The sequence below is a fragment of the Aspergillus sclerotioniger genome (genome assembly GCF_003184525.1).
Source record: "Aspergillus sclerotioniger CBS 115572 chromosome Unknown BO94scaffold_46, whole genome shotgun sequence".
Taxonomy (NCBI): domain Eukaryota; kingdom Fungi; phylum Ascomycota; class Eurotiomycetes; order Eurotiales; family Aspergillaceae; genus Aspergillus; species Aspergillus sclerotioniger.
Genome location: NW_020291036.1, coordinates 1 through 23,136, shown reverse-complemented (window position 1 = coordinate 23,136; position 23,136 = coordinate 1). Strand labels below are relative to the sequence as shown.

The 23,136-nt window shown below is 51.3% G+C and overlaps 9 protein-coding genes and 1 non-coding gene across 10 annotated transcripts; 4 read left to right on the top strand and 6 right to left on the bottom strand.

Annotated features, from left to right (window-relative positions):
- Positions 1-336: 336 nt before the first annotated feature.
- BO94DRAFT_478676 (uncharacterized protein) lies at positions 337-1,175 on the top strand (the record flags this gene model as incomplete). Its single annotated transcript, XM_025608702.1, has 3 exons — positions 337-616; positions 676-940; positions 1,028-1,175. Coding segments are annotated over 3 exons (693 nt in total), but the record flags the coding sequence as incomplete, so codon positions are not given.
- Positions 1,176-3,471: 2,296 nt separating this feature from the next.
- BO94DRAFT_590775 (aquaporin) lies at positions 3,472-4,625 on the top strand (the record flags this gene model as incomplete). Its single annotated transcript, XM_025616058.1, has 4 exons — positions 3,472-3,730; positions 3,799-4,353; positions 4,402-4,472; positions 4,545-4,625. The coding sequence occupies 4 exons, from the start codon at positions 3,472-3,474 to the stop codon at positions 4,623-4,625; spliced, it is 966 nt and encodes a 321-aa protein (XP_025462010.1).
- A 502-nt stretch (positions 4,626-5,127) lies between these two features.
- BO94DRAFT_540327 (tetratricopeptide repeat protein) lies at positions 5,128-7,133 on the bottom strand. The gene is made up of 3 exons (XM_025612897.1): positions 7,112-7,133; positions 6,666-7,060; positions 5,128-6,549 (listed from the first exon to the last, which is right to left on the bottom strand). The coding sequence occupies exons 1-3, from the start codon at positions 7,117-7,119 to the stop codon at positions 5,342-5,344; spliced, it is 1,611 nt and encodes a 536-aa protein (XP_025462009.1). The 5' UTR covers positions 7,120-7,133; the 3' UTR covers positions 5,128-5,341.
- An 806-nt stretch (positions 7,134-7,939) lies between these two features.
- BO94DRAFT_611727 (o-methyltransferase) lies at positions 7,940-9,431 on the bottom strand (the record flags this gene model as incomplete). Its single annotated transcript, XM_025616642.1, has 5 exons — positions 7,940-8,275; positions 8,327-8,787; positions 8,830-8,953; positions 8,995-9,121; positions 9,168-9,431. The coding sequence occupies 5 exons, from the start codon at positions 9,429-9,431 to the stop codon at positions 7,947-7,949; spliced, it is 1,305 nt and encodes a 434-aa protein (XP_025462008.1). The 3' UTR covers positions 7,940-7,946.
- A 1,085-nt stretch (positions 9,432-10,516) lies between these two features.
- Positions 10,517-11,952, top strand: BO94DRAFT_569941 (uncharacterized protein; the record flags this gene model as incomplete). Its single annotated transcript, XM_025614764.1, has 6 exons — positions 10,517-10,684; positions 10,728-11,112; positions 11,155-11,272; positions 11,319-11,386; positions 11,435-11,465; positions 11,515-11,952. The coding sequence occupies 6 exons, from the start codon at positions 10,517-10,519 to the stop codon at positions 11,870-11,872; spliced, it is 1,128 nt and encodes a 375-aa protein (XP_025462007.1). The 3' UTR covers positions 11,873-11,952.
- Positions 11,953-13,376: 1,424 nt separating this feature from the next.
- Positions 13,377-15,228, bottom strand: BO94DRAFT_561031 (MFS general substrate transporter; the record flags this gene model as incomplete). The annotated part of the gene is made up of 8 exons (XM_025614195.1): positions 13,377-13,609; positions 13,673-13,786; positions 13,851-14,141; positions 14,203-14,476; positions 14,525-14,664; positions 14,709-14,775; positions 14,819-14,934; positions 14,979-15,228. The coding sequence occupies 8 exons, from the start codon at positions 15,226-15,228 to the stop codon at positions 13,377-13,379; spliced, it is 1,485 nt and encodes a 494-aa protein (XP_025462006.1).
- Positions 15,229-16,239: 1,011 nt separating this feature from the next.
- BO94DRAFT_527934 (uncharacterized protein) lies at positions 16,240-18,577 on the top strand (the record flags this gene model as incomplete). Its single annotated transcript, XM_025610406.1, has 5 exons — positions 16,240-16,602; positions 16,850-17,158; positions 17,200-17,507; positions 17,552-17,899; positions 17,942-18,577. 5 exons carry the CDS (start codon positions 16,240-16,242, stop codon positions 18,513-18,515), a joined length of 1,902 nt encoding a protein of 633 aa, XP_025462005.1. The 3' UTR covers positions 18,516-18,577.
- A 136-nt stretch (positions 18,578-18,713) lies between these two features.
- Positions 18,714-19,715, bottom strand: BO94DRAFT_527932 (sulfurtransferase; the record flags this gene model as incomplete). Its single annotated transcript, XM_025610405.1, has 2 exons — positions 18,714-19,479; positions 19,564-19,715. 2 exons carry the CDS (start codon positions 19,713-19,715, stop codon positions 18,714-18,716), a joined length of 918 nt encoding a protein of 305 aa, XP_025462004.1.
- Positions 19,716-20,078: 363 nt separating this feature from the next.
- On the bottom strand, positions 20,079-21,976 carry BO94DRAFT_304984 (inorganic phosphate transporter). The gene has a single exon (XM_025606775.1). It carries the CDS (start codon positions 21,744-21,746, stop codon positions 20,163-20,165), a length of 1,584 nt encoding a protein of 527 aa, XP_025462003.1. The 5' UTR covers positions 21,747-21,976; the 3' UTR covers positions 20,079-20,162.
- A 225-nt stretch (positions 21,977-22,201) lies between these two features.
- Positions 22,202-22,287, bottom strand: BO94DRAFT_t298. Its single transcript has one exon. It is a non-coding gene; the product is annotated as a tRNA-Gln (tRNA).
- Between the last annotated feature and the right edge of the window lie 849 nt (positions 22,288-23,136).

Genomic DNA, 23,136 nt, shown 5'->3' with positions numbered 1-23,136 from the left:
AAAGGATTCCAGAGAACCCCTTCCAAGATCCCGAAGTTCCAGCCCAGCCAGCACGGCCACTGCTTCATCCACCGATCCCTCCGAAACGTCAACCCTCGCCAAACGGATTCAGGACCTGGAGCATCAGATAACTGAGCTGCAGAGAAAGAACTACTATCTGCAGAGAGATGACAAAAACGAGGCGCACGCGAAGATGCGTCTTAACAATCATCATGAATCCGACAAGTGGATAGTATCCAACCCAATGGAGTGGTTGACAGACATTAATAGCATGTTCCATCGCATGCAGGATGATTGGGCACGAAATTATATCCGACGTGAAACTGGGATCCTTTTCCCCGAGCAGAGAGGGATCTCATCGCCAGCTTAGATGGCTTCTGCGTACAAGACGACTTTGATGTCGTTGTAACCGGTCTTCCCAAACCTTTACAGTGCATATGTCTACAAACCTTGGTGGGTACACTTCTTGCCAAGGAATGTATGGTCAGATTCTTCATGAATGCCTTTTGGTACCTTGTTCCTCAGCCGACCAGTGATGCTGGCGAGGAGAAGCCACCGATAAACACTGCTGGCTTTGAAGACCAGATCCTGACCCTCTATCGGAATATGCTGGATTGTAAGGCCAATATCCTGTTTAGACCTTGAGCCCTGGTGCTAATATATGGTACTCTCTAGCTAACCCATCTGATGCCCATCACTGGCGTATATGGACCACCCGTTTCTCCAATGCAGACAACGCGTTTGGGAATAATATGGCCGCCCATCGGAAGTCCATGGTCGACAGGATATGCGAAGAGATCTTTGGCCAAGAGCTACTGCAGTCACTTCTCCGCAACTCGGACCAAAACTCTCGGGATCAAGCCCTGGGCGAATTGAAAGAGCACTTCAACTTTGCCTCCGATCTCTCTGTGAGAATCTCCGCGAAGCTCCAGTATCTGCAGTTTGAAACACTTAAGACTATCAATCCTCGTTTCTTTCACTCCTCAAACGAAACGAACATTGGCGTCCGTCAGAAGTTGGGCACAAGCAATCATCAATTAAATGGCCGGCGTATCTTGTACATGCAGTCTCCTGCTATCTGGGTTTGTGAAAGATATGACATTTTTCGCCGTCGGTCTCTTGAACGCCCAGCTACTGTCTATGTTGAGGATCGAGAAAGTCCGAGTAGCTCTTGATATGTGTCCCACACTCTCACTGAATCCCGTGTTCGTTTGTTTCTCAATGGATATCTATTTCCGGGTTTCTTCTGTTATTGTCTTTGCCTCTTGACGATCGAGTTACCAGAATGTCTGTCTTTCAACCTCGTGGAGCAGATGAAGCAGCCTCCTGGCGCGTAACTTGTCTCATGCCAATTAAGGTCCGCCCTCGAGTATGCCATCCGTGCTGTCCATAGGGATTCAATTCACAAATGCAACAGTGCTTATCCGTACTTGACCATCTTGTAACAGTAGCTCTTACGGCAGCAAGACTCTATTCTTTTCTGACCTCTGCCTTTGCGACATCTTCGTACCGACGTAGTCTATATTCCACATATCTTCCATTCCCTTTTTCGCTCATACTCGTCGTAGATTTTCCGTGGCAGGTGATGATCTTCAACTATATAGTCAGTTTCGTTTTGATACGTGCAACTATCTACTCTAGAAACTCTATGGCACCGACCCATTGTTCTCCTAGTGCTTGGATGATAAAATGAACATGACATGGAATCTTCCCGCCTTTGGCTCTGTGGGGTGTGTGGCCTTTCTGCCTTCACTATAGACAGAGGTTATCTGATTGCATTCTTACATACCCCTTTGTCGATACGCAAAACACGTAGTCTATACATCCAAATACAATCGCTCATACATGTCTCAGATTCGGATATCCTTTCTATGTAGTTTGTAGACAGACGTTGCTATATAGACTATAAATGGCGTTATCATAATTGAAATATTGAGTACGTATTTGGAATTTATCAGTCTTGGAGGAAGTTAAGGAGGCTTTGTGAGGAAATGCCACCCCATATAATTGCAAAAAAAGAAAGAAAGAAAAGTAAACAAATAGTCAAGGCAATATCAGAGCCCTTGCACAAATCAATTCCAACAGTTCAATGCTTTCCAATCCACTACTGTCAGAAATCGAATTAACTTCCTCTCGCTGCCCAAGTAGGTCGATTACCTCCAAGTCACACATCATTGACGATTCCTTTTATACATACATGGTTTTTCTGGTCCACAGCTTCGAGATATCAATAATACGCAAATCCGGCGCGAAGAAGATGGCGCGTATGATACCTGGAAGTCTTCATGTAAGAACATTCTTCGGGACTAAGGCCTGTCATTCATGCTCGAGTGACGGTAGACTCTCTTGTATAGCGATACACTATGATAACAATGACTTCTGGTTGAGTCTGAAATGCATCCGCTGACCGTAGCTGTCTACATATCACGTATCATCCAATCGAGAGATTCTACCTTATGTGATAATCTCTGCCCAACCACGTCTATGGAGTTGAAGACCGATGCTGAGCTTCTTCGTCCAGTCGTTGTCTATGTCGAAATCCGGATACTCTGACCAGTTCATAATATTTGGGTATTTATGAGCTCATTTCCTCTCGAATTCATGGTAGTGGTTTCTCCTTTTTCGGTTCTCATTGGTTTCCTGCAGCCAAATATCGGGTCTCTACAGCTGTCGACCCATGCCAACTGTTGAACCGACGATGGATCACGTGCCGTGGAGATTTTCTCGCACGGAAGATCATTGTGCCGATCCATCTTGGCGGCCATCGTCTCCTCATCTTTTCATCTCATTTCATCTCAATTCACCTCAACTCACATCTCTCGCGTCTTTCAATGTCTAGTTCCTAGGATTCTCAACTTCGTAGATCACAGTATCATTCCTAACACCCCTGTGCAGCAAATAAGCCCCACTCTTCCACCCGCGAGTCCCGTTCTGAACCGTCGGGATCAAGACTGCCACGACCATCAGGAACCAGAATTACACTCCAACATGCTCCAATCTCATCTCCTCATATCACCGAATCCTCTCATCCACGTTGAAATTGCAACTACCATCCTGGTGGGAGTTGAATAACGGGATCGCCACGCCTAGATGAATCATAGATAGCATCAGCTACCGAGGCGTCATCCCACGGACCCGATGCTGCCCCGAACCCACTCCGGACCGTCGTCGGCCAGACTTTATCTGCTCGTTCTCTCCTGTGGCTGGCTCGCTCATTCCATCAGACAGAAATTTTTTGCAAATGCTTTCCAGAAACCTTCTGTATCTCGGCTAACGCCCCACAAATCTGGGGCCCCGATTTTGCCGAGCCGAGCATGATCCATCCAGCATCCCGTTGAAACCCGAGCAGAAACCGGACAATTCCGTGTTCAAAACGTCCTCTGCACGCGTCCTCCCAATCTTCTTATCGTCCGCGACATGCAGCCAGTCACTTATCTCGATCCTTCACGATCGACCCAATCGCCAAAGAAGATGGCGGTCACCTATCTCCCCGAATATGAAAGCGACGAACCACCACACCTGCATCACGGTCTCGAGCCCGCCATTCCGCCCTTCGCCGGCCGTGTCGGGGGAAACCAGGACTTTGTCATTGACCGCAGCGATCCCAAGAATTCCAAGGTCCTCGAGAAGCTCCCGGATGCAGCGCCATGCATGACACTCGGAGAGATTTTTGATCCACGCGGATTTCTCAGCGCGGATCTATGGAAATTCGCCGTCCTCGAATGCATCGGTACCGTACCCTCTTTCCCTTCTTCCCGCCATGCATTCCATCCATACTAACCCGTAACAACCCCCCAGCCAGCACGATGAACGTCTTCATCACCACCTGGGTCACCACCCACCCGTTATCCGCCACCACTGCCCCAACAACCCAAGCCGGCGTCTACGCCACCGTGACCTTCTTTTCTCCAGCTTTCGGCGGCCTCACTAACCTCCTCCTCACCCCGCTCCTCATCTACACCTTCTCCCCTTCCAGCGGCGGCCACATCAGCCCGACCATCACCCTCGCCACCTTCTTCGCCCGCATCATCTCCTTCCCGCGCATGGTGCTCTACCTAGCCGGTCAGACCCTCGGTGGTGCCTTGGCGGGGTTCGCTCTGCATAGCGCGTACGGAACTCGGGCCTTCACCGTCGGCGGATGCCACATCGATACCTCCATGGTATCTGCGTCTGATGGTCTCGTGATCGAGTTCTTTGCCTGCTTGATCTTGATATTCCTTGCTTTCGGGGTGGCTTTGGATTCACGACAGGCCAAGGTGTTCGGACATGCCGTGTCGCCGTGGTTGGTGGGGGTAGTCTTGGGGGTGGTGACATGGGGGACGGCCTTTACCAGAGAGGGATACATCGGTGCTAGTACGTGTTTTTCTTCTACCTCCGTAGATTACAGGTCTAACGAATCAGGTGTCAACCCGGCAAGATGTCTGGGTGCTTATGTCGCGAGCGAATTCCCGGATTATCATTGGATTCACTGGGTGAGTTGTTCCATTTTCCTACCGCTGTTTCTATGTCTGGGTTATGATAGTAGAGTGGCTAAAGAGGTATAGATCGGTCCTCTCGCTGCAGCGGCTGCCCATGGATTAGTTTATTTTGTGGATCCGCTGTGGAAGGATCCTCGAGTGGAGTAATTGTTTTGATTCGTTGTATATGATGTATATGTATATTACTGTAGATTATAGATTTAGGGTAGATGGAGTTGATGAATTGATTGGTTCTTTGCTATTGAGGGAGTGGAGTTATTGTATTATCCTTTGTGTTTAGACCTTGTAACTCATTACATTGAACTCAATCATCCATCCCACCTCCAATACAAACTCCACCAAAACAATATCCCAGATAAATGCCTGATAATTAGGTATAATTGCCTGTCTGATACAGATCGACGTTTAATTATAATATCTAAGAGCAGGGTATAAGTATAAAATATGGATATGGATGTGGGATGCAGTTCAACTATCATATAAATTACACCAATACTGTGGGATTGTATTTCTACTTTTAGGCTGAGGACTATAGAGGCTTTGATTACTGGAATAGAATATAATTAAGTCGGTCCTTATACAACTAGTAGAGACAAGAGGGTCTGACCTCTCTTGCAAGATGCATCTACTGTCTTACGCGTCACTTTGCGTCCGTTTCATGCTTGAAGGAATCAATTAGGGCTTGGGTGATAACGTTGTTCCTTTAAATCTATCCCGATATACATCCTCTTAGAATCCAGCCCACGATCAACCCACTAACTTGATCCTCCAATGATTCATCTCTGTCCTGTATAAACCCCTTAAAGGAAATACGTCTACACAAGATCCATCCCAAATATAACCACCACCCAGTTATTATACAGCTAACAACACCCCACCCCCAACCGACAATAACACGACGTCACAATCGGCACATCCGCCTCCTTCATCGCCCCATCCCTCACCACCTTAACCCTACTCGCCTCCTCCACCTTCCCCCCTCTCACCAAACACTCATACAACCCATGCAATCCCCAAACATTATCCAACCTGGCCTTCCTCCTGGGAAACCCCTCCGCGAGGCCCAAATCCTCCCGAAACACCTGTTCCGCCTCCTCCACCCTCCCCTGCTCCAACAACAACCCGCCCAGCGCATGCCTCACCGGCTGCGTCCACGCCGGCGGATCACAATACGCCAATCCATCCTCCAACTCCACCCCGTGTCTCAATAGCTCAAATGCCCTCTCCATATTCCCTTTTCGATATTCCACCTCGCCTTCTAGCATTGCTGATGCGATCGCTAACACTTCTCGCTGCCGCACGGGGACATTATTGAATCTTGACGGTGGGACTCGGTCCCGTGCCTTTTCGAATTCCTCCCGCGTTGTCTCTGCTTCTTCGACCCGCCCCAGCGCACTTAATGCGATCCCCCTCGCGTACAGCAAATTTGCCCTCTTACAACAATACACCCCATCCTCATCCCGTTCCCCAGGAAGGTGTAAATCCAAAACATCCCCCCACCTCCCAAACCTCACAAAAACATGACCCACCATGCCCAAAAACCCCTCCGTCCAATCCGCCATCACGGGACTCTTCATCCCCAACACCCGGTGATCAATCACATCCTCCAATTTCCCCGCCGCAGATAGAGCATCCCCCATTCTGCCCGATATACTCGCACAATACAACTTTGTCATGATATTATGCACTCTGTAGGCGATGTACAACGCCCCTCCCCCTCCACCCCCTTCTTCTCCCGTTGGTATTCTCGTCTGATTGAGTGCAAAAAACCTATCATCGGCTTCAATCGCCTCCTGGCTGGATTTTATCGCCTGGGGGTAGTCTCCAACTGCCATGTCGATATGCGTAGGCATGTGCAGCATATGCGAAGCGTCTGGCATGAGGGTCCGGAGGCGGTTGGCGGCGGGGAGGGCGAGGTCAGGTGTGGTTGTCATTTCCATGAGGTGGATGTAGAGGTGGCATAGGGCGGGGTGGGAGTGGCCTTCTGGTGTGGAGAGGTGATGTTCGAGGAGAGAGCGGGCTTCGGTGGTGTGGGGGCCTGATGGGGACCCGGTGTCGAGGTCCCAGAGGGCTCTGGGGGAGATGCAGAGGAGGGATTCGATGAAGATGGTTGCGAGGAAGAGGTTGGTTGGGTGGGAGGTGTAGATTGGGCGGAGGGCGTTAGCGTAGGCGCGGTTGTAGGGGGACATGGTTTTTTGGGTGTGGGGGTGGGGATGGCGTTTGGGGGAGGGAAGCGGGATAGGAGGGCCGTTTTGAGGGAGGTTTCGATGGGGGTGGCGGTTGGGGAGGTGGGTGTGGTGAGGGCTGCGTGGGCGGTATGGATGCTGGTGTGCAGGTCGGAGGGGTCGAAAAAGGCCCATTGTTTGTTGTAGCTGGGGCCGATGGCGTAGGCGATTCCCCAGTGGGCCATGGTGCAGGTGGGATCGTGGTGAGCGGCTTGTTGGAAGCATCGGAGGGCTTCTTCGTGGTTGAAGCCGTAGGTCCAGAGGAGGCCGCGGTTGAACCATTCTTGGGCTGTGGGGGAGGTGGTGCTTATAGGGTGGTGGAGGGGCCGAGGTTGTAGGTTGGGTAGGATGGGGGGTCTCTGTGTTGCTTAGTACGTAAGATGTTTAGGGAGGGAGGGGGGGATGTACTTGGTCATTTTGAAGGTGGAGGTGGTGAGGATGAGGAAGAGAGGATGAGCTGCTGGGGAGGGGAGGGCTGGATTTATATTCCGGAGGGGAAAGCGGGGTAAGTTTACTTTGGTCGGCGACTTGTTTGGCCCGTCATTGGTCGCCTTGCCCGGCGTAGCCCCAGGTCTGCTGCAGTTCAGTTCACGTTACACAGGCTGCTGACATTCCCCTCCTGGTCTGGTGTGGTGTAGTCTGCTAAGGGTTGGATGCGACCGACTGATTGGTTACGGGCAGCTAGATAGAAGCCTGGCAGATGTGATACATTCAGAAATAATTAAAGTTGATAGACGCAGGTCGTGCACAACGACTTCGCCGCGAGGTTGAGATAATTGGGATGAGCATCGAGATCGTCTTGTCCCTCGCTGAGAACCTTGCGAAGGTGTGCGCAAGCATCCTGCAATCCTATGCTCTGTTAGACACCATTGCTAAAGAAAGTGGTCAGAGGGCAAGTGGCGGTCTGATCTGCCTCCAGGTCCAGTCCAACAATTAGGCCCAGAAGTTCCTTATAACTGCTACCATCAGGGTGTGGGCTGAAGGCGACCGGTATATATCCCTACAGATATTATATTTATCGATAAAATATCCCTTTCAATGAATTTGAGATTATTTGGTGACATACAAGGTCTGACTAACACTAGCTATGGTTTTTAGTCGACTTAATAAGTCGTGAGATGCTCAGGTTATGTAGAGCATACAGTCAGTTATCGAAGCTGGAATAATCAGAATAATTATGTATGAAGTCAAAAGCCTCCTTAAAACAAATCATGATACCAACAATTACATAAAACCCCAGAACTCAACCATCAACATCAACAGCCAATTCACATTCAATCAAACTCTCCACCCCCCTTCGCACCGTCCAAATCTTCGTAATCTTCAGTCCCGCCGACTCCACCAACGCCCGCCACTGCATCTCCGTACGTTCCGTCGACGCAAAGTCCGCCATCATAATGATATCCAGACTAGTCGTCTCCCAATACGCATTCGTGCTAGGAATGACATTCTCATTCAGCAACAACTTACTATATCCCGGCTTCATGGCCGGCATCACATTAGCCAGGATCCGACGACAGTCATCATCCGTCCAATCATGCAGGACGGAATGCATGTAATACGCGCGAGCGCCTGATCACGTGTCAGCCGTGCCCTGATTCAACCATCACCTATCCCACTTACCTTTGATTGGCTGCTCGGTGAAGAAATCATGGTTCATGAGTTCGATCGCTGGGTCCAGGTTCATTGTTCTCGCCTGGTCCACGACCTTGGGTAGGTCTTGTAGGATTAACCTGCCGGGTACCTGGGGCCATTTGCGGTGGAACTCAGAGAGATCATGGCCCATGCTTCCGCCCATGTCCACTAACAATGTGTCTTCCTCATTGATGCCGGTGTCTGAGACCAGGGATAGGACGGGGTAGAAGCCCACGTCCATCCAACTGGGTCGGCCCTGGTGGTATGCCGACATGTGGTTGTTGAATTGTATCGCGTGGGCGGGGTTCTCGCGGAGGAAGTCGAAGAAGTGGAGGGGGGTGTTGAATCCGCGTTGAAAGGCGCAGTTCTTGCCGTCGCTGGGGTTACGGTAATTGGTTTTCTTCAGCTGGGCGGGGAGTGCGAGGACGCCGTCGGTGATGCAGCCGGTCCTGAGATGTTAGCAGTGGTATCGGGAGGGGAGAGGCACTTACATGCAAGGATAGGCGTCGCTGTATCGGGGTGAGCCCATCGAGATGGAGAACCCGGTTCGACGGTACTTATCTGGACCGGTTTCTACGATGACGCCCATGGCGGCGAGGTGTTTCAGGATGCGGGCTATTCGATTAGCTTTGTATATGTGAAGGGCGTGAACCTACCGAGCATTGTTGGGTCGGCGCCAGTTGCTGCAGCCAGGTAGGTGGCAGTCTTTGGTTTGTCATCCTGCGAGAGGACAGTGAACAGGCCCAGGTCGACGCCGGTCTCGATTGCTGCGTAGAGCGTGCTCTGGTTCTGTTAGTGTAATCGTCACTAACAACGAGGGGGGTAATACCTGAGACCAGCAGTGTCGGATGATTGCCTCTCGAGGAGTCTCGAGTGCATACACCAATGATCGCGCGGTGTCGAGGATCTTTGTGCGCTCATTCTCATCGCTCTCCGTCAGGTACGCCTCACCATGCAAGGCGAGCCGCTTCAACAGGGTGGGCACCTCTTCCGGAGCATTAGGAGAAATAGCGACGTTGCCATCGACAAAGGCCTGGACAGTTTCCTTGACCTGTCCGATATGGCCATTGGCATTGTTTGCTTTGACAGTCATTGTGATAGATCACTTGGATGGATGGAGAAAGGCTGGGATACGAGGGTCCTGTTATACACAGTACTGTCAGGCCCCTGAATGGCGCGTGATAACCCGAAAAGTACGATAAAGCGAGCCTGGAACCGAGGTGGACCCATCTAGCCATTGCCTGCAATCAGGCTGTTGCCTATCTGGTACTGGTCGACCGTTACAACGTGGCGGGAAAATGCCGACAGGATCGATCAGAGCTGACTCGTATTGGCCGTTGATAACCCTGGTCAATGTCCTGTTCCCTTCAATCAGGTACTTGCTAATCATTGACCTGGCATTAGCGGCTCTCAGATCTCTGCGGGTAACATGTGGATTAATGCAGTGCATAGAATCTGGCACAGCATGGACCACTGCCGCCTGGCAGTTACCAGGGGTAGAATATCCACGAGTAACACGGGATGTTGGACGGGTCTCCAAATAGCCGGATGGGTCGGCTTATTTCGTCGACATGCCGAAATAGGAACTGACAGGTCTCGAGACGAGGCTAATGATCCTTCGGGCTGGATGCCCACGCGGCTGCTTCGATTGATTCTTGATTCTGATTCTGATTCTTTAGAAACCCACCCTAGACATACAGTGTCTCTGTGAATATTGATCCAGCCAGGCAAACAGCAGAGACCAAAGTACGACTTAACATAATCGCGTGCTGGGCATATGAGCACTGGTACGGATATAACAGAGGTGTTAAGCTTCAACGGCCGCGCGGCCCCACAACCCGACTGTCACCATCCGGTGGATTCTGACCCGCCAACAGGAAAATAGCCTGGCATGGATCTTCTGCACTCGGACTAAAATGGACAGTCTGACCGGCCAATCCTGATCGTGTCAGCACCATATCCCGCTAGCGAGTCGTGTTCCCTGCTGCCACCACCGGATGAAACCATGACTAAAGACTAATCACATGAGGGCGATGTATCCATCGAGCATGTCCACAACCTGATGTACCCGAATTTGATCATCAGGATCCCTTGCTGCCCCTGGGTAGTACCTCATGCGGCATTCATATTCTGACCAGGCCCATCAGTTGTGCGAATCTGCACTGCACTGCACGCAAGATGACCACCACCGACGGCAACGCCAGCGATGACAAAGGGCCGATGATCCTCGCGGTTCTGTGGGCTTTGACAGGCCTCACGACCGTGCTTGTCATAGCGCGCATGTATATCCGATCGAGTCTGCTACACAATCTGGGAGCAGATGACTGGCTGATTGCCGCATCGCTGGTATGTATCCCCTTTCGCAGAGGGCCACATCTAACGCCAGCAGACCATGGGCCTTATCTACTGCGGAATCACAACTGCAAATGTGGAAATGGGATACGGGAAGCATGCCTGGCTACTGAGCGAAAGAACCGTGGAAAAGGCCACTCTTCTCAACTGTTTGAGCTTCCTTTTCGGCATCATTTCCTTCACAGTTCCCAAGTTGGCAGTGACCGCGATGCTGAATCGCATCCTCAACCCGAATCTCATCCAGCGCGTGTATCTCTGGTCGCTGACGAGTCTCACCGCTGTGGTATCGGGCATCTGTATCATCGTGTTGTTTACAATGTGCGATCCGCCTAAGGCACTGTGGCAGTCGCATCTAGTGACGGAGGGGAAGGCGACTTGCAAGGATGTGTGGATCCTGATTGACTATGCTATTTTCACTGGGGGTGAGTAAATTGTCTACTGCTAAGACCTAGCTGACAGTCCAGCTCTATCCGCATTTGTCGATCTCACGCTGGCCATCTACCCCAGCACGGTCCTAATGAAACTCCACATGTCGTTGCGAAAACGCCTGGCATTATGTGCAGCGTTAAGTCTGGGTGCAGTGTATGCAACCTCACTATCTCAATCAACACCACTAACCTAATCTCAGTGCCTCCGCAATGGCCATCATCAAATGCACTCAACTAAAAGGCCTCGCCGACAAAACCGACTACACCTGTAAGTCACTACCAGCATCAACCCAATCTACTCAACTAACAGCAACAGACGGAACCGCCGACCTAGTCATGTGGACCAAGTACCTCCCCTCCCCTCCCCTTCATCAACAAACACACTAACAATCTCAGCATCGAATCCAACGTCGTAATCATCGCCTCCTGCATCCCCACCCTCCAACCCGTCCTCGAACTCATCCTCGGCCGCCGAACCACCAGCTCCTACAACAACAGTCGCAACAAATACAAAGGCAGTTCACAACTCCCGGACTCTTCCTTGGATCATAGCAAGATGTCGAAACCGCGCAAACCAGATTACGAGATTACAACGGTGGGCAGTCAGGAGAGTATCCTTCGGGATGATACGCCGCGAGTGGTGGAAAGTCATCCGATGGGGGCGATTCGTCGGACGGATAATGTGACGGTGGAATATGAGAGTCGGTCGGGGGAGGAGGCAGAGCCGGAACCGGTGCCTAGGACGTCGTGGTGATTTTTTTTTTTTGTTTTCGGGTTAATATTGTTCTGGGTGTTAGATTAGATGAAAAGACTTCTTGTTTGTCTGCATTAGTGGAGATGAGTTGGATAACCCACTTCATACCTAGCTAGAATAATACAATAGATCAGTGCAACATAATAAAGAAGCATTGGCCATAAATCCAAGAACATGGCATCGAACAAAGAAACAACAACCCCTTCGGAGAATTCCAAGAATTTGATGTATCAACTACATCCCAATCTAATCCCCTGCCCGTAAACCCTGCATTCATTAACCCGACCAATCAGCCACCCTCTTAGCTGCAAATACAAAGTACCTACATATTTGGCTCAGCCACAATAGACAAGTAACAAAGCACTCGAAATGAGAAAACGCCACGGATATTCCAGCCAACCAAATAGGCATCTCACCCACCCGCCACTTAATTTCCAGCCCTGTCGGGGTCTCTCTCCGCCACTTCCCAACGTCCAACTCTTTGATCCTAACCACGGTCATTCGAAAATAATTATAATACTGAGACGTAAATTTTGAAAGAAAGATATTAACCCTGTAATACTCACCCACCCATAGACACAGACACAGACATACAGACCCAAAGTAATACTATAATCCCGATATAATATACCCCAAGCGGGTCCCGCTAACCCACACCCATCCAGTAACAAGCTTTGAGGAGATTACTCTCTCCTTCAGGTTAGGTTAGAACTTGAAGTGTCTCTATTTGCATTGTCAAGTAAATAATTCCCTCTTACTAAATATGTACCCGTACCGAGGATAGCGGAGTGGGTGGAGGGCCTGTCCTCTCCTCCCCTCTCTAACCATAAAATATTAGTATTTTGTATGTATTGTGGTGTGGATTCTATGTAGTGGGACTCAAAAGCTATTATTTTATGCCTAAGGCTCCAAATGCAGTGTGGAAAGATACACTCGGCCCTAACCGCGTCGAGAACTTATTTCTCCATTGTTATACGTCGTAATTATTCCTATCTCTTCTTGACTAAATTACACCGTTTGTATGTATAATTGGCAAGGAATAGTACATACGACCACAGGGTGTGGAAAATAGGGCTTCCCGTCCGCTCAGCCGTACTCAAGCCACACGCCGGGAGGTTAGTAGTTGGGTGGGTGACCACCAGCGAATCCCTTCTGTTGTATGTATTCTTCCTTGTCTTTTTTTTAAAAAATTCTAAATCATATATATAGATTTTGATAACTCAGTCAATTATCTTGGTCATTTATTTATCGCCATCAGGAAATATTATGGTACATACATTCTGACGAGAGGCTGGATGCCACTCCGCCAGCCGCCACTTTCATAAATCCATTTTCCATCTACAGGGTATTCCAACATGCCCTCTTATCTACAAAACACAGAAGATAATCCTGACCTTAACTCCTCCTTTCAATGCATATGCATAAACAAACACATACAAAATATCATTCCACCCTATCTATATCTATCCCCCCTCCCCCCTCTCCCTCCCACCCAAAACTACATCTACAACATATACCTAAACGTCAACGCCCTATCCCCCAACTCCCCCAACTCCCTAACCGAAAACTCCGGCCTCAATTCCACCAACCTATCCACTCTCCGCCGATTAATCCCCCCATACGCATACCGAGTAATCACAATCGCCACGACACCTAGTATCCCGAACGCGAGTTCCAGTGCATGGCCCAGGATGTATTGTGGGGCGTCGCGCGTGCGGTAGAAGTGGGAGGCCATTGCTATACCCATAATCTATCAGTATGTGGTTTGGGGTGTGGATGGGTAGGGAGGGGTTGTCTTACCGCCAGCGAAATTCCCTAATCCAATATGAATGGCCATTCCGGCGGATCGTTTATGTTCGGCGGCGAGGTTGCTGCTTAACCAGGTTATTAGGGCGGGGATGGCGGGGTAGATTCCTTTTGATTTATTAGTTCAGGTTTGTTTGTGGGAATGGGGGGGAATTGGGGGGAGGGAGGGAACCTAGGATTGCAAGGAAGACGCCGAAATATACGAGGCCTGGAACCCAGCGCTGAGACCCTGCCAGACAGACGAAGAATCCGGCGACGATGCAGCCGACGTGGAAGAGGAGGAGAGGAGAGCGTTCGCCGTTACGGTCGGAGAACCAGGCTGCCAGGATGGCTGCTATAGCGGCGGTGATGTAGGGGGGTACTGTGAGGAGCTGTGCCGTGGAGGATGTATATCCCAGATCGCGGATGATGGTGGGGAGGAAGAATGAGATACCGTATAGTGGACAGACGGCGGAGAAGTATACTATTATTGTCAGAGAGAAATAGATAGAGAAGGATGGGAGGGGGGGGGGTGGTAGACATACTCAATATAGCCATATACACCTGCCAATCCGTAGCCGCGTCCCAGACATACTTCCACTTGAACTCGATCGTCTCAGGCACCACGTTGCCACTATTCGAGAATTGGATTCTTAGACGACGCAGTACCCATGCTCGTTCGTCGGGGGTCAGAAACGATGCTGTATCCGGGTAATCGTAGAGCACAAAGTAGGCCATGACGGCCACCAGCACCGTGGCTAGTCCTTCGATGATGAAGATCCACCGCCATCCGGAGTATCCGCCGACGCCGTTCATTTTCTGGTCGGTTAGATGAGGAATAGTGGGTAGTGGGTGGGTTGGACTTACTCCGATCGCAAACGCGAGTAAGCCCGAAAATGCCCCTGCGATGCTTGCAGCGCTGAAACATAGGGCTTGGCGGAACTGCGCTTCGTGTCGAGAATACCACATGGTGATGTAGTAGGTTACTCCCGGGTAGATTCCGGCTTCTGCATGCTGTTAGTATGATTCTGTCTCATGAGGGTGATAGTACCTGCAACGCCGAGGAAGACCCGGGCGATAAGAAGCCCGTTGTAATCGGTGACGATGCCCATTAGGGTCTACTAATTAGCGGGAACGTGCGGGAGGCTGTAGGAAACTCACCATGACAGTCCCCCATGCTACCATCAGCGAGGGAATCCATATGGATGGGCGTACTTTCTGCATTATCAGGTTCGAGGGCAGTTCGAAGACGGTGTAGGTGAAGAAAAAGACCGTGACTGGGTTGTTAGATTACGTCGAGACAAACGGTTTGGCTACTTACGAGCCCAGTTGTATTGTGTTCCTCCTAGGTGTAGATCATCCTCCATGCCTTCGATTCGGGCGTTGCCGATGTTTCCCCGGTCGAGGAATGAAAATAGGTACAGGAGGGTCAGCATCGGCATGAGGTGGAGGTCCATTTTTCTGAGAAGCTTCTTCCCGTCGATGTGGTCGAGGTTGAGCTCGGTGAGGTGTCGTTGGCGACATGCTGTTTGGGTTTCATTGTGTTGCTTGGATGATTTCCCGGAGTCCATGTCGAGTTGATTGCGGGGAGTTGGATTGAAGTTGGTGAATGTGGGATGGGCTGTGATTTTGATTGATGTGGACGTCTGTGGCTTAGGATTAAAGATGCAAGGGGCTGAGGAATGTGGGCTGGTGATACGCCGTTGACCGTTCAATGATGGATGGATCTTAATATTGATCAGCAGGGTATTACGAGTTGTTGCACATTAATCCATTACTGTCAGTGTCTATGAAGCAAACAACAAATGATTGAACTGGTGGAGGCTGAAGTGAGACATTACGTCTGCCTGGTATTCAACAAGGTTAATTGGTGCTGATCTGCATCAAAGATGAACGATCGTGTGCCTGAACAGCGTCAAGCATGGATGGCTGGTAGCCTGACCAGTTAGCATTTCTGATAGTCAATGAACAACGGGGCTGGTCAATTATTGGCGCACGGCGTTGAACACGGCAGGCTTGCATTGAGGTGGTTGAGTGGGATAGACAGCCCAATCAATAGTCTGAGACATGATCGTCCTTGCATGAACCTTGCATGGACTAATTGGGACTGTCAGGCAGACCTACCATAAGGCGTGTTGGCTGCGTACTCCTACCTTTTGCATGTAGATGATGGTTTCATTAGAAGTTACATCATAAGCATGTAGCAATTAGCCAGTTGGTGATAATCCTAGTAATGACATCATGATGCCATTGTGCAGCCGTTCTGGGTCCACTATATATCTGCCAGATGGTGAACATCATGGCAGAGATCTGATGGATTGACTCGTTCGACAGTTGACAGCTCTACTTGTAGCTGCTTCTGTCAGGTCCGTGTGATGTTGACCGCCAGTTCATCCACGGGAACGATAAGATACTGACAACCGCCCCACCTCCCGTCGCTCTCATTCTCAATTCTCATTGAGTTGGGAAATATTTCCTCCCCTCCGTTTAGTCTCGCCACCCACAACCAATCGAACCCCGCCAAATCATGAGTTCCTAACAACTAACAGTCGAGCCGCCATCATCTCATATCCACCGTGCCCATGTGTGCTCGGAAGGTCTCTCCACCCAGCCAGCCCGGCAGTCCCGGCCCACCCTCCGAGGCCACCAGTGCTAGGCGAACCACCGGCAAGGTTCTAATTCCTCGCGATCGTTCCAGGCTGCTGCTGGCCCCCTCCCAGATCCGTACCGCCCGGGCCTGCGATCCCTGTCGCCAGCGCAAGGCCAAGTGCAATGGCGGGAAGCCAATCTGCGGTCATTGCGAGCGGTTCGGCATCGACTGCATCTACTCGGAGCAGAAGCGGACCCAGGAGAAAAAGGAGCTGGATATGTTGCGGGCCGCCATCAAGCGGCATGAACGCATGCTGCAGCTCATGTCCCGCCCATCCGACCCTGCAGATCGTAGGGTGAGCTTAATCACGATGCCATCCGGACAGCACTAACTTGTGGTAGATTGTGGTCGCGCCACAGCAGGATTTGGCCATCCAGCAAACCCTGCCGGAGAGTCTGGATCGGACTATAGAGCTGCTTCAGACCCAGCTCAGAGAATTGCATTATGTTTATCAGAATATTCATGATTGCGATCCGGCCGTGTTGCCCACGGTCGTCGACACCATCCGTCGGAGCGGTTCCGTGCATGAGGCGGCCACCCAGCTGACCCGGCAGATGTCGTCGCAGGGCCCGGGGATTACCCTCGAGCGGATGCAGAGGGCGTGGTTGACCCGACTGTCGGGGAAGCCTGAAATGGTCAACCGACATCCTCCGTACAACGTCAATGCCACAGAACGATGGACGTCGATTGTCGACAATGCAGCCGCGTCGCATCTCTTCTCGCTGTTCTTCGTCTGGGATAATCCAACCTGGCTCCTCGTGGACCCGGGCTCATTCCTTGAGGACTTTCACAGCGGGCGCACCCAGTTCTGTTCGTCATTGCTAGTCCATACCGTTCTGTTCTATGCGTGTGTACGTACCCTCATCCATTGGTTTCCCCGCTGACGGAGTAGCACTTTTCCTATGACTTTGAGAAACCATGGGACCGGCGCGTGGAGATGTCCACCGCGAAGCGACTGCTGCGCGAGGTCGAACGACTATGGCAGCGCGACAAGGCGACCGTATCTCTTCCCACCATGCAATCCAGTCTGCTCCTAGGACTGTTCTTCTGTGCCGCCGGAAAAGATAAAATCGGCGTTGAATACATCCAATACGGTGCGCGGATGGGGCTACACCTAAATCTGCACACATCACCTCATATCGATGCAGCCCACAGCCGGGTATACAAGACCCTCGCCAGCGCGGTCTACGACATGCAAACGTGAGTGTTGACGGACAGCATGCAGGCAGGTACTGATCGAACAGCTTGGCATTGCAATTAGCAAGGATACCGTCGGTCTGGCCGGGACCACCCGAGCTTTTCCTATCCGAAGAGGACGCCGCAGCAGCAGATCTCAACCAGCAATGGGCGCCATACCCGTTCACCCACCCATCTCACCGGTCATTCTTGTACACTGGACTCTCCGTCCGACGAAAGCTCTTGATCGCCGTCAACGACGTGGGACATCTGATACAGGAACTCGGTGGCCGGGTGGATTTGCAGGGCTGGCAGAAGGGGGCTGTCCTATACCAACGACTGTTGCAGATCGAGCGGAATCTGCCCGCAGTGCTAGGGATCCAGCGGAACCGAACGCCCCATAATCTATGCTTTCAGTGAGTAATTCTCCTATGCTCAGAGGATACTAACAATAGCAGCATGTACTACCACATGACGGTAGTGAATCTCTGCGGACTGTTTGTCTCCCTGGACAGCAACACCCCGACGGATGTGCTGATCCAAGCCACGAATTTCGACCCGCAAAAGACACTCGCCGAAGCAATGGACGCACTGGCAACGCTGATCCTGCTTTATCGCGTATGTCATGGATGGAAGTCAATTCCAGTGGTGATGGTGCACTACTTTGTAGTTGCGGGGGTGCATGCAGCCTCGCACCTGGAGTCGTCGAAATGGCGCGAGGTGCTGGTCAGCTGCGTGTCCGGACTATGGCACATGGGGCTGGTCTGGCGAGTGTCTCGTGCATTTCTGCGGACGATTCAACTGGTGTTGCAGAGTGCCGACCCGACATTGATTCCGGGTGAAGCGGCGTCGATCTTGAAGGAGTTTGACGAGAAGGTGTGGAATCAAAACGAGGTCAAATCGCTGGCGGCCAACTATGTGGTGCATCACCATCCGAGTCGTTCGCTGGCACTGGACCCGAGCAATAATTTCCAAGGGGAGGGGTTGGAGAAGTTGATTCGAGCATTTGATCGACTGAATACGGATGATTAGGTGGATGTGGAGAGACGAAGGGGAGAGAAGAGGAAATACACGAGAGGTCTGTACACGACGACTGTAAAATAATGTTTGTTACGTTCTGCCACACACGACGCAGGTCACGCGCCATGAGAATACACGACTCATGCTATCTATTAATTCTTTATCTGTCTACATTCCCCACCACAAATTATATCATACTATAGTACAAAACTAAGTATCCACCTCAATCAACTCATCCCCCACTCGTCTCGTCCACTCCATCCAACTCCCATCATACAGCCTCCTCCCCCCCTTCACTCCCACCAACCTCAACGCCAAATCCAGCGCCGCGGCCGTAACCCCCGAATTACACGTCAGGATATACTCCACCTCTGCATCCCCCAACGCCCCCGCATCCACCAACACCTTCCTCAACTCCTCCGTCGATAAAATCACCCCCTCATCCCCACCCAACAAGCTCTTCAACGGCACATTCACCGCCCCGGGAATATGTCCCGACCGTAACGAAGCATCCGTTTCATTCTCCACGCCACGGAATCGTCCCGCGGGGCGGGAATCTAAAATCTGCACTTTTCTCCCGGTGTTTGTGTTTCCTTGGGTGACTATATCTTTGACTTCGTTGAAGGATATCACCCGGTGGGAAGTAATCTCCTCTTCTGGAACAATATATCCCCCGGCAACACCACTACCAATATCAAAACAAGTAATATCCATATCCACCCCCCCAACCCCCAAAGGAAACCCCACCCCCACCCACAACTTGAAATTATTCAAAACATGCACATTTCTATGTCCAAAGAATTCACATATAAATGCCAGTCGAGGCGCATGGTACGTGCCTATTTCCTCGGCGTCGTAGATGACTAGTATATCGGATTTGTGGATGTCGAGGGCGGTCATTGTGTTGGTGAAGTGTTTGAGGCTGCTGGTGGTGGGGGGGTTGGTGAGGGGGGGGATTTGGTGGAGGGGAAAGAATCTACGTTTTTGTTATTACGTTTATCATTCGGGTCTTGGTTGGGGTGAGTTGGATGGTTGTGGGGGGGTTGGGGAGGGGGGATACTTTGAGTTTGGGAGGTGGTGGGATTCGAAGGAGGCGTGGAGGGTGGGACGGTAGGCTGCTAGGGGGATGATTCTGCGGGAGTTGGCAGTGGGGTTGGAGGTGGCATTGTGGTATTCGGTGGGGGTTATGAGGGGGGTGGTGAAGGGGTTCATTGTATTAGTTGAGATTTAGGATGTAGAAGGAAGAGGAGGTGGTGGTGGTGAGGGGAATTGTGGTGGCTGTTATCCGGTTATCAGGGTGCATAGGGTGGATAATTTGTGGGGTGGTGGTTAGTCAGCTGTGCGGTTGTGCATAAGTATTAGTATAGGTAGGGATGGGATGGTGGGATTGAGAGGATACATAACTTGGATAGTTACGTGGATTTCTTGTATCATTTTTGGTTTGTCTTTACTGCATAGGCTAGGATGGAACATGGTTTAACCCATCAATTATGTCGAGATCTCGGCTATGCAATGCATGATGTCATTGAAATATATATCGGACTGGCAACTACTGTTAACTTCATACAGAACTGACCACCACCTAAGGAGACAAACTCCCACAGCTGACCTGCTATAAATTCGGCGCATTCAATCCCATCAAGCACAGCCCCCCAGCAATCACCCCCGCACAAGGCACCGTAACCACCCACGCCAACACAATCCCCCCAACTGCCACCAATTGACAGCCCCAACATCATAGTTCATCAATGCCACCCCCGTGGTAGCCCCAGTCAAACACTGCGTCGTCGACACCGGCAATCCCAATCTCGAAGCCACCAGCACCGTCGCTCCCGCCCCGAGCTCCACCGCGAACCCTCGTGTCGGGGTCATCTCCGTGATTCCACTCCCCAGCGTCCGCACCACATGGTATCCATACACCCAGAACCCAGCTCCGATGAGCACCCCTGCAATCACCAGAAACCACACCGGTGTATGAGTCTGCGTATCCACCGCTCCAGCACGATAGGTGGCGTAGATCCCGGCCCATGGGGCAACAGCATTCGCGACGTCGTTGGATCCGTGCGCGATAGACATGAGTATCGCCGAGAGAACGAGGCAGTATTTCCACAGATATTCGACCCGCTCGTCGTATCGATGGGCTCTGGCGTGGATGGAACGGAGGTGGTCGGAGTCGTGGGTGAGAACGTCGCGGGTGACGCCTTGCAGGACGAGGAATTTCGTCCATGACCAGTATTTCCGTGGATGCAACCAGGTGAGGTGCTGGGTTGGGGCCAGAAAGCGGTCTACTGGACTTGGTGTCTGCTTCACTGTCTGGAGGGTTAATGCACAGCTCTGGGAGCTTTCAAGATCCGACGGGTGCGATTGCTTAGTGGGAGGGGTATCGCTTTTCTCGACAGCAGAACCCGTCCCAGCCGGCCAGTACAGAGGGCAGTCATCCTTGAGTAGCCAAGGCCCTAATGGCAGATGGTAGAATCGAACACGCGCATCTCGCTGGACCAGAACCCGACGGAAGTAAGGAAGAAAGAAGACGGTCGCAACGATCAGACAGCCAACAAACACACCCAGAACAATCCCAGCTGCTTTGCCCGCCCCAAACTCTTCCATCGATGCAGCAGTAGGCACCGCAATCACAATAAACAAGGCAAGAATAGCCCCCGTGAACGCAAGATACACTGCAATCAGACGCATCGCCCACTTGAAAGGATCCGCGCGCCCAAGAACTGTACACTTGATGGTACCAAAGACAAGAGCCGATACCACACACGAAACCAGCGGGGCGATTCCCCACGCGGCCACAATCTGGTAAACACTGCCATGGCTCCAGGACCAGTCAATGTGAGCCTGCGATGCGAATCCCACAGCCAGCAGAGATGCGACCATGGTCTGGGTAGTCGACACCGGCCAGCCACGACTGGTGGCAAACATCAGCCAGGTTGCACTGCCGACCTCTGCGCAACCCATGGCCAACATGTATGCCCCTGGATGGCCGGCAAATCGGTCCACATCCAGGATGCTATTTTTGATGGTTTCGGTCACAGGAGCACCCAGGGCCACGGCACCTATGAACTCGGTGATGGCTGCTAGAATCCCGACGTGCCACATCTTCAGTGTCCGAGCTGCAACGGATGTAGCATAAGAGTTGGCTACATCGTTGGCGCCGTTGCCAAAGGCGCAGAACACAAAGGCAATGGATGCCAGGGCCAGGATCCAGTCATAATGGGCGGTTTCGATGGGAATCATGTTGCTGGTGTTGGAAGGCTGGTGAGCGAGTGCCGAGCATCTCGACGGGCGGAATATGTAGTCAGGTGGTCTAGGCCGGAACACACTTCAAATGTTTGCCTCGTCACGCTGGTCTGGAATATAGACTGCCTCTAAGCAGGTTTGCGATCGAGTGTTGATGGTAGGAATACGGAGTTGGCTGCGCTCGGACTCCTGGCTGGACGCCTTGGACTGTGAGTCGGCCATCGAAGAGATTCTTCAGACGTATGAGGAGTACGAAGCCATGGAACGATACATCTTAATTGAAAGTAAGCTCAAGAGGAACAGGCATTCGCGGGATGCCAGTGTGGCACGTGCTCAGCGAGACCTTGGACCAGATGACTAGAGAAGAAGTAAGTTTGACCGATGTGGAAATTGCGCGAAATGAACTATGGTGGAAAGTCAAAGTAGTCAAAGTACAAAAAAAACAAAAAGAAAGGTCATGCCCGGGATCGAACCGGGGTTGCCGGAAGATTTCAAGATAACTCAAAATCCGGAGTGATAACCCCTACACTACATAACCGTGTTGTTATATTCAGCAGCAGAATATAATGGTATATATAGAGTTTTACAAAGGGTAAATAAAGGCCTCCCGATCGGTGTTGAGCTTCATCTCACGGCATCGACCGATGTTGCTATCAACCACATGTATTGCGTATAGCCATGGCGTATTTATCACCGCTCGTCAGATGAAGAATCCTAATCAGCTATGCGCCTACTCTGTAACTCGACTACTAGGCGACAATGCAGCCAATTACCTACAGCAGATCCAAATTGGCCGCAGACCCTTGATTCAATTGTGCAGAATACTCCTAGTAACAAGCTTGTTGCATCTCCGATGACAGCATCCGACCGTCTGGATCTTCAGCACTTGGTAGACCGAGAAGACCCTGCAGCGACCGATCATCCTTGACTATTCGGGAAGCGGGTGACGCCGTCGATCCACCGATCTCGGCCACCCGCCAACCCTCATCCCATCATGCAATGCATCTTGCATTTGCACTTGCAATCAATTAGGAGACGCAACAATGCCAATGGTAATATGTCTCGTCTGTCATCGGTGTGAGACAAGCTGCTCAACCGGATGGACACCCAGATTGCTGCCCACCGGTCCACGGCCTACCGTGCCGATCACTCCGATGACGTACCGAGCGGCTTCAATCCCAGACTGTATCCATGCTTAGATGCAGCCAAGACCTGGCCTCAAAAGTGATGTAATTCTACACCCCTACCAAGTTCTATGCATTTCTAGTATACCTTTCAACGGTAGTTGTCAACAAGAAATATATATTCTACCCTCCCGTGCATCATTCACCATCCACCACCTACCCAACTGACCGCAGCCAGGACACACCATGAAGTCCCTCACCCT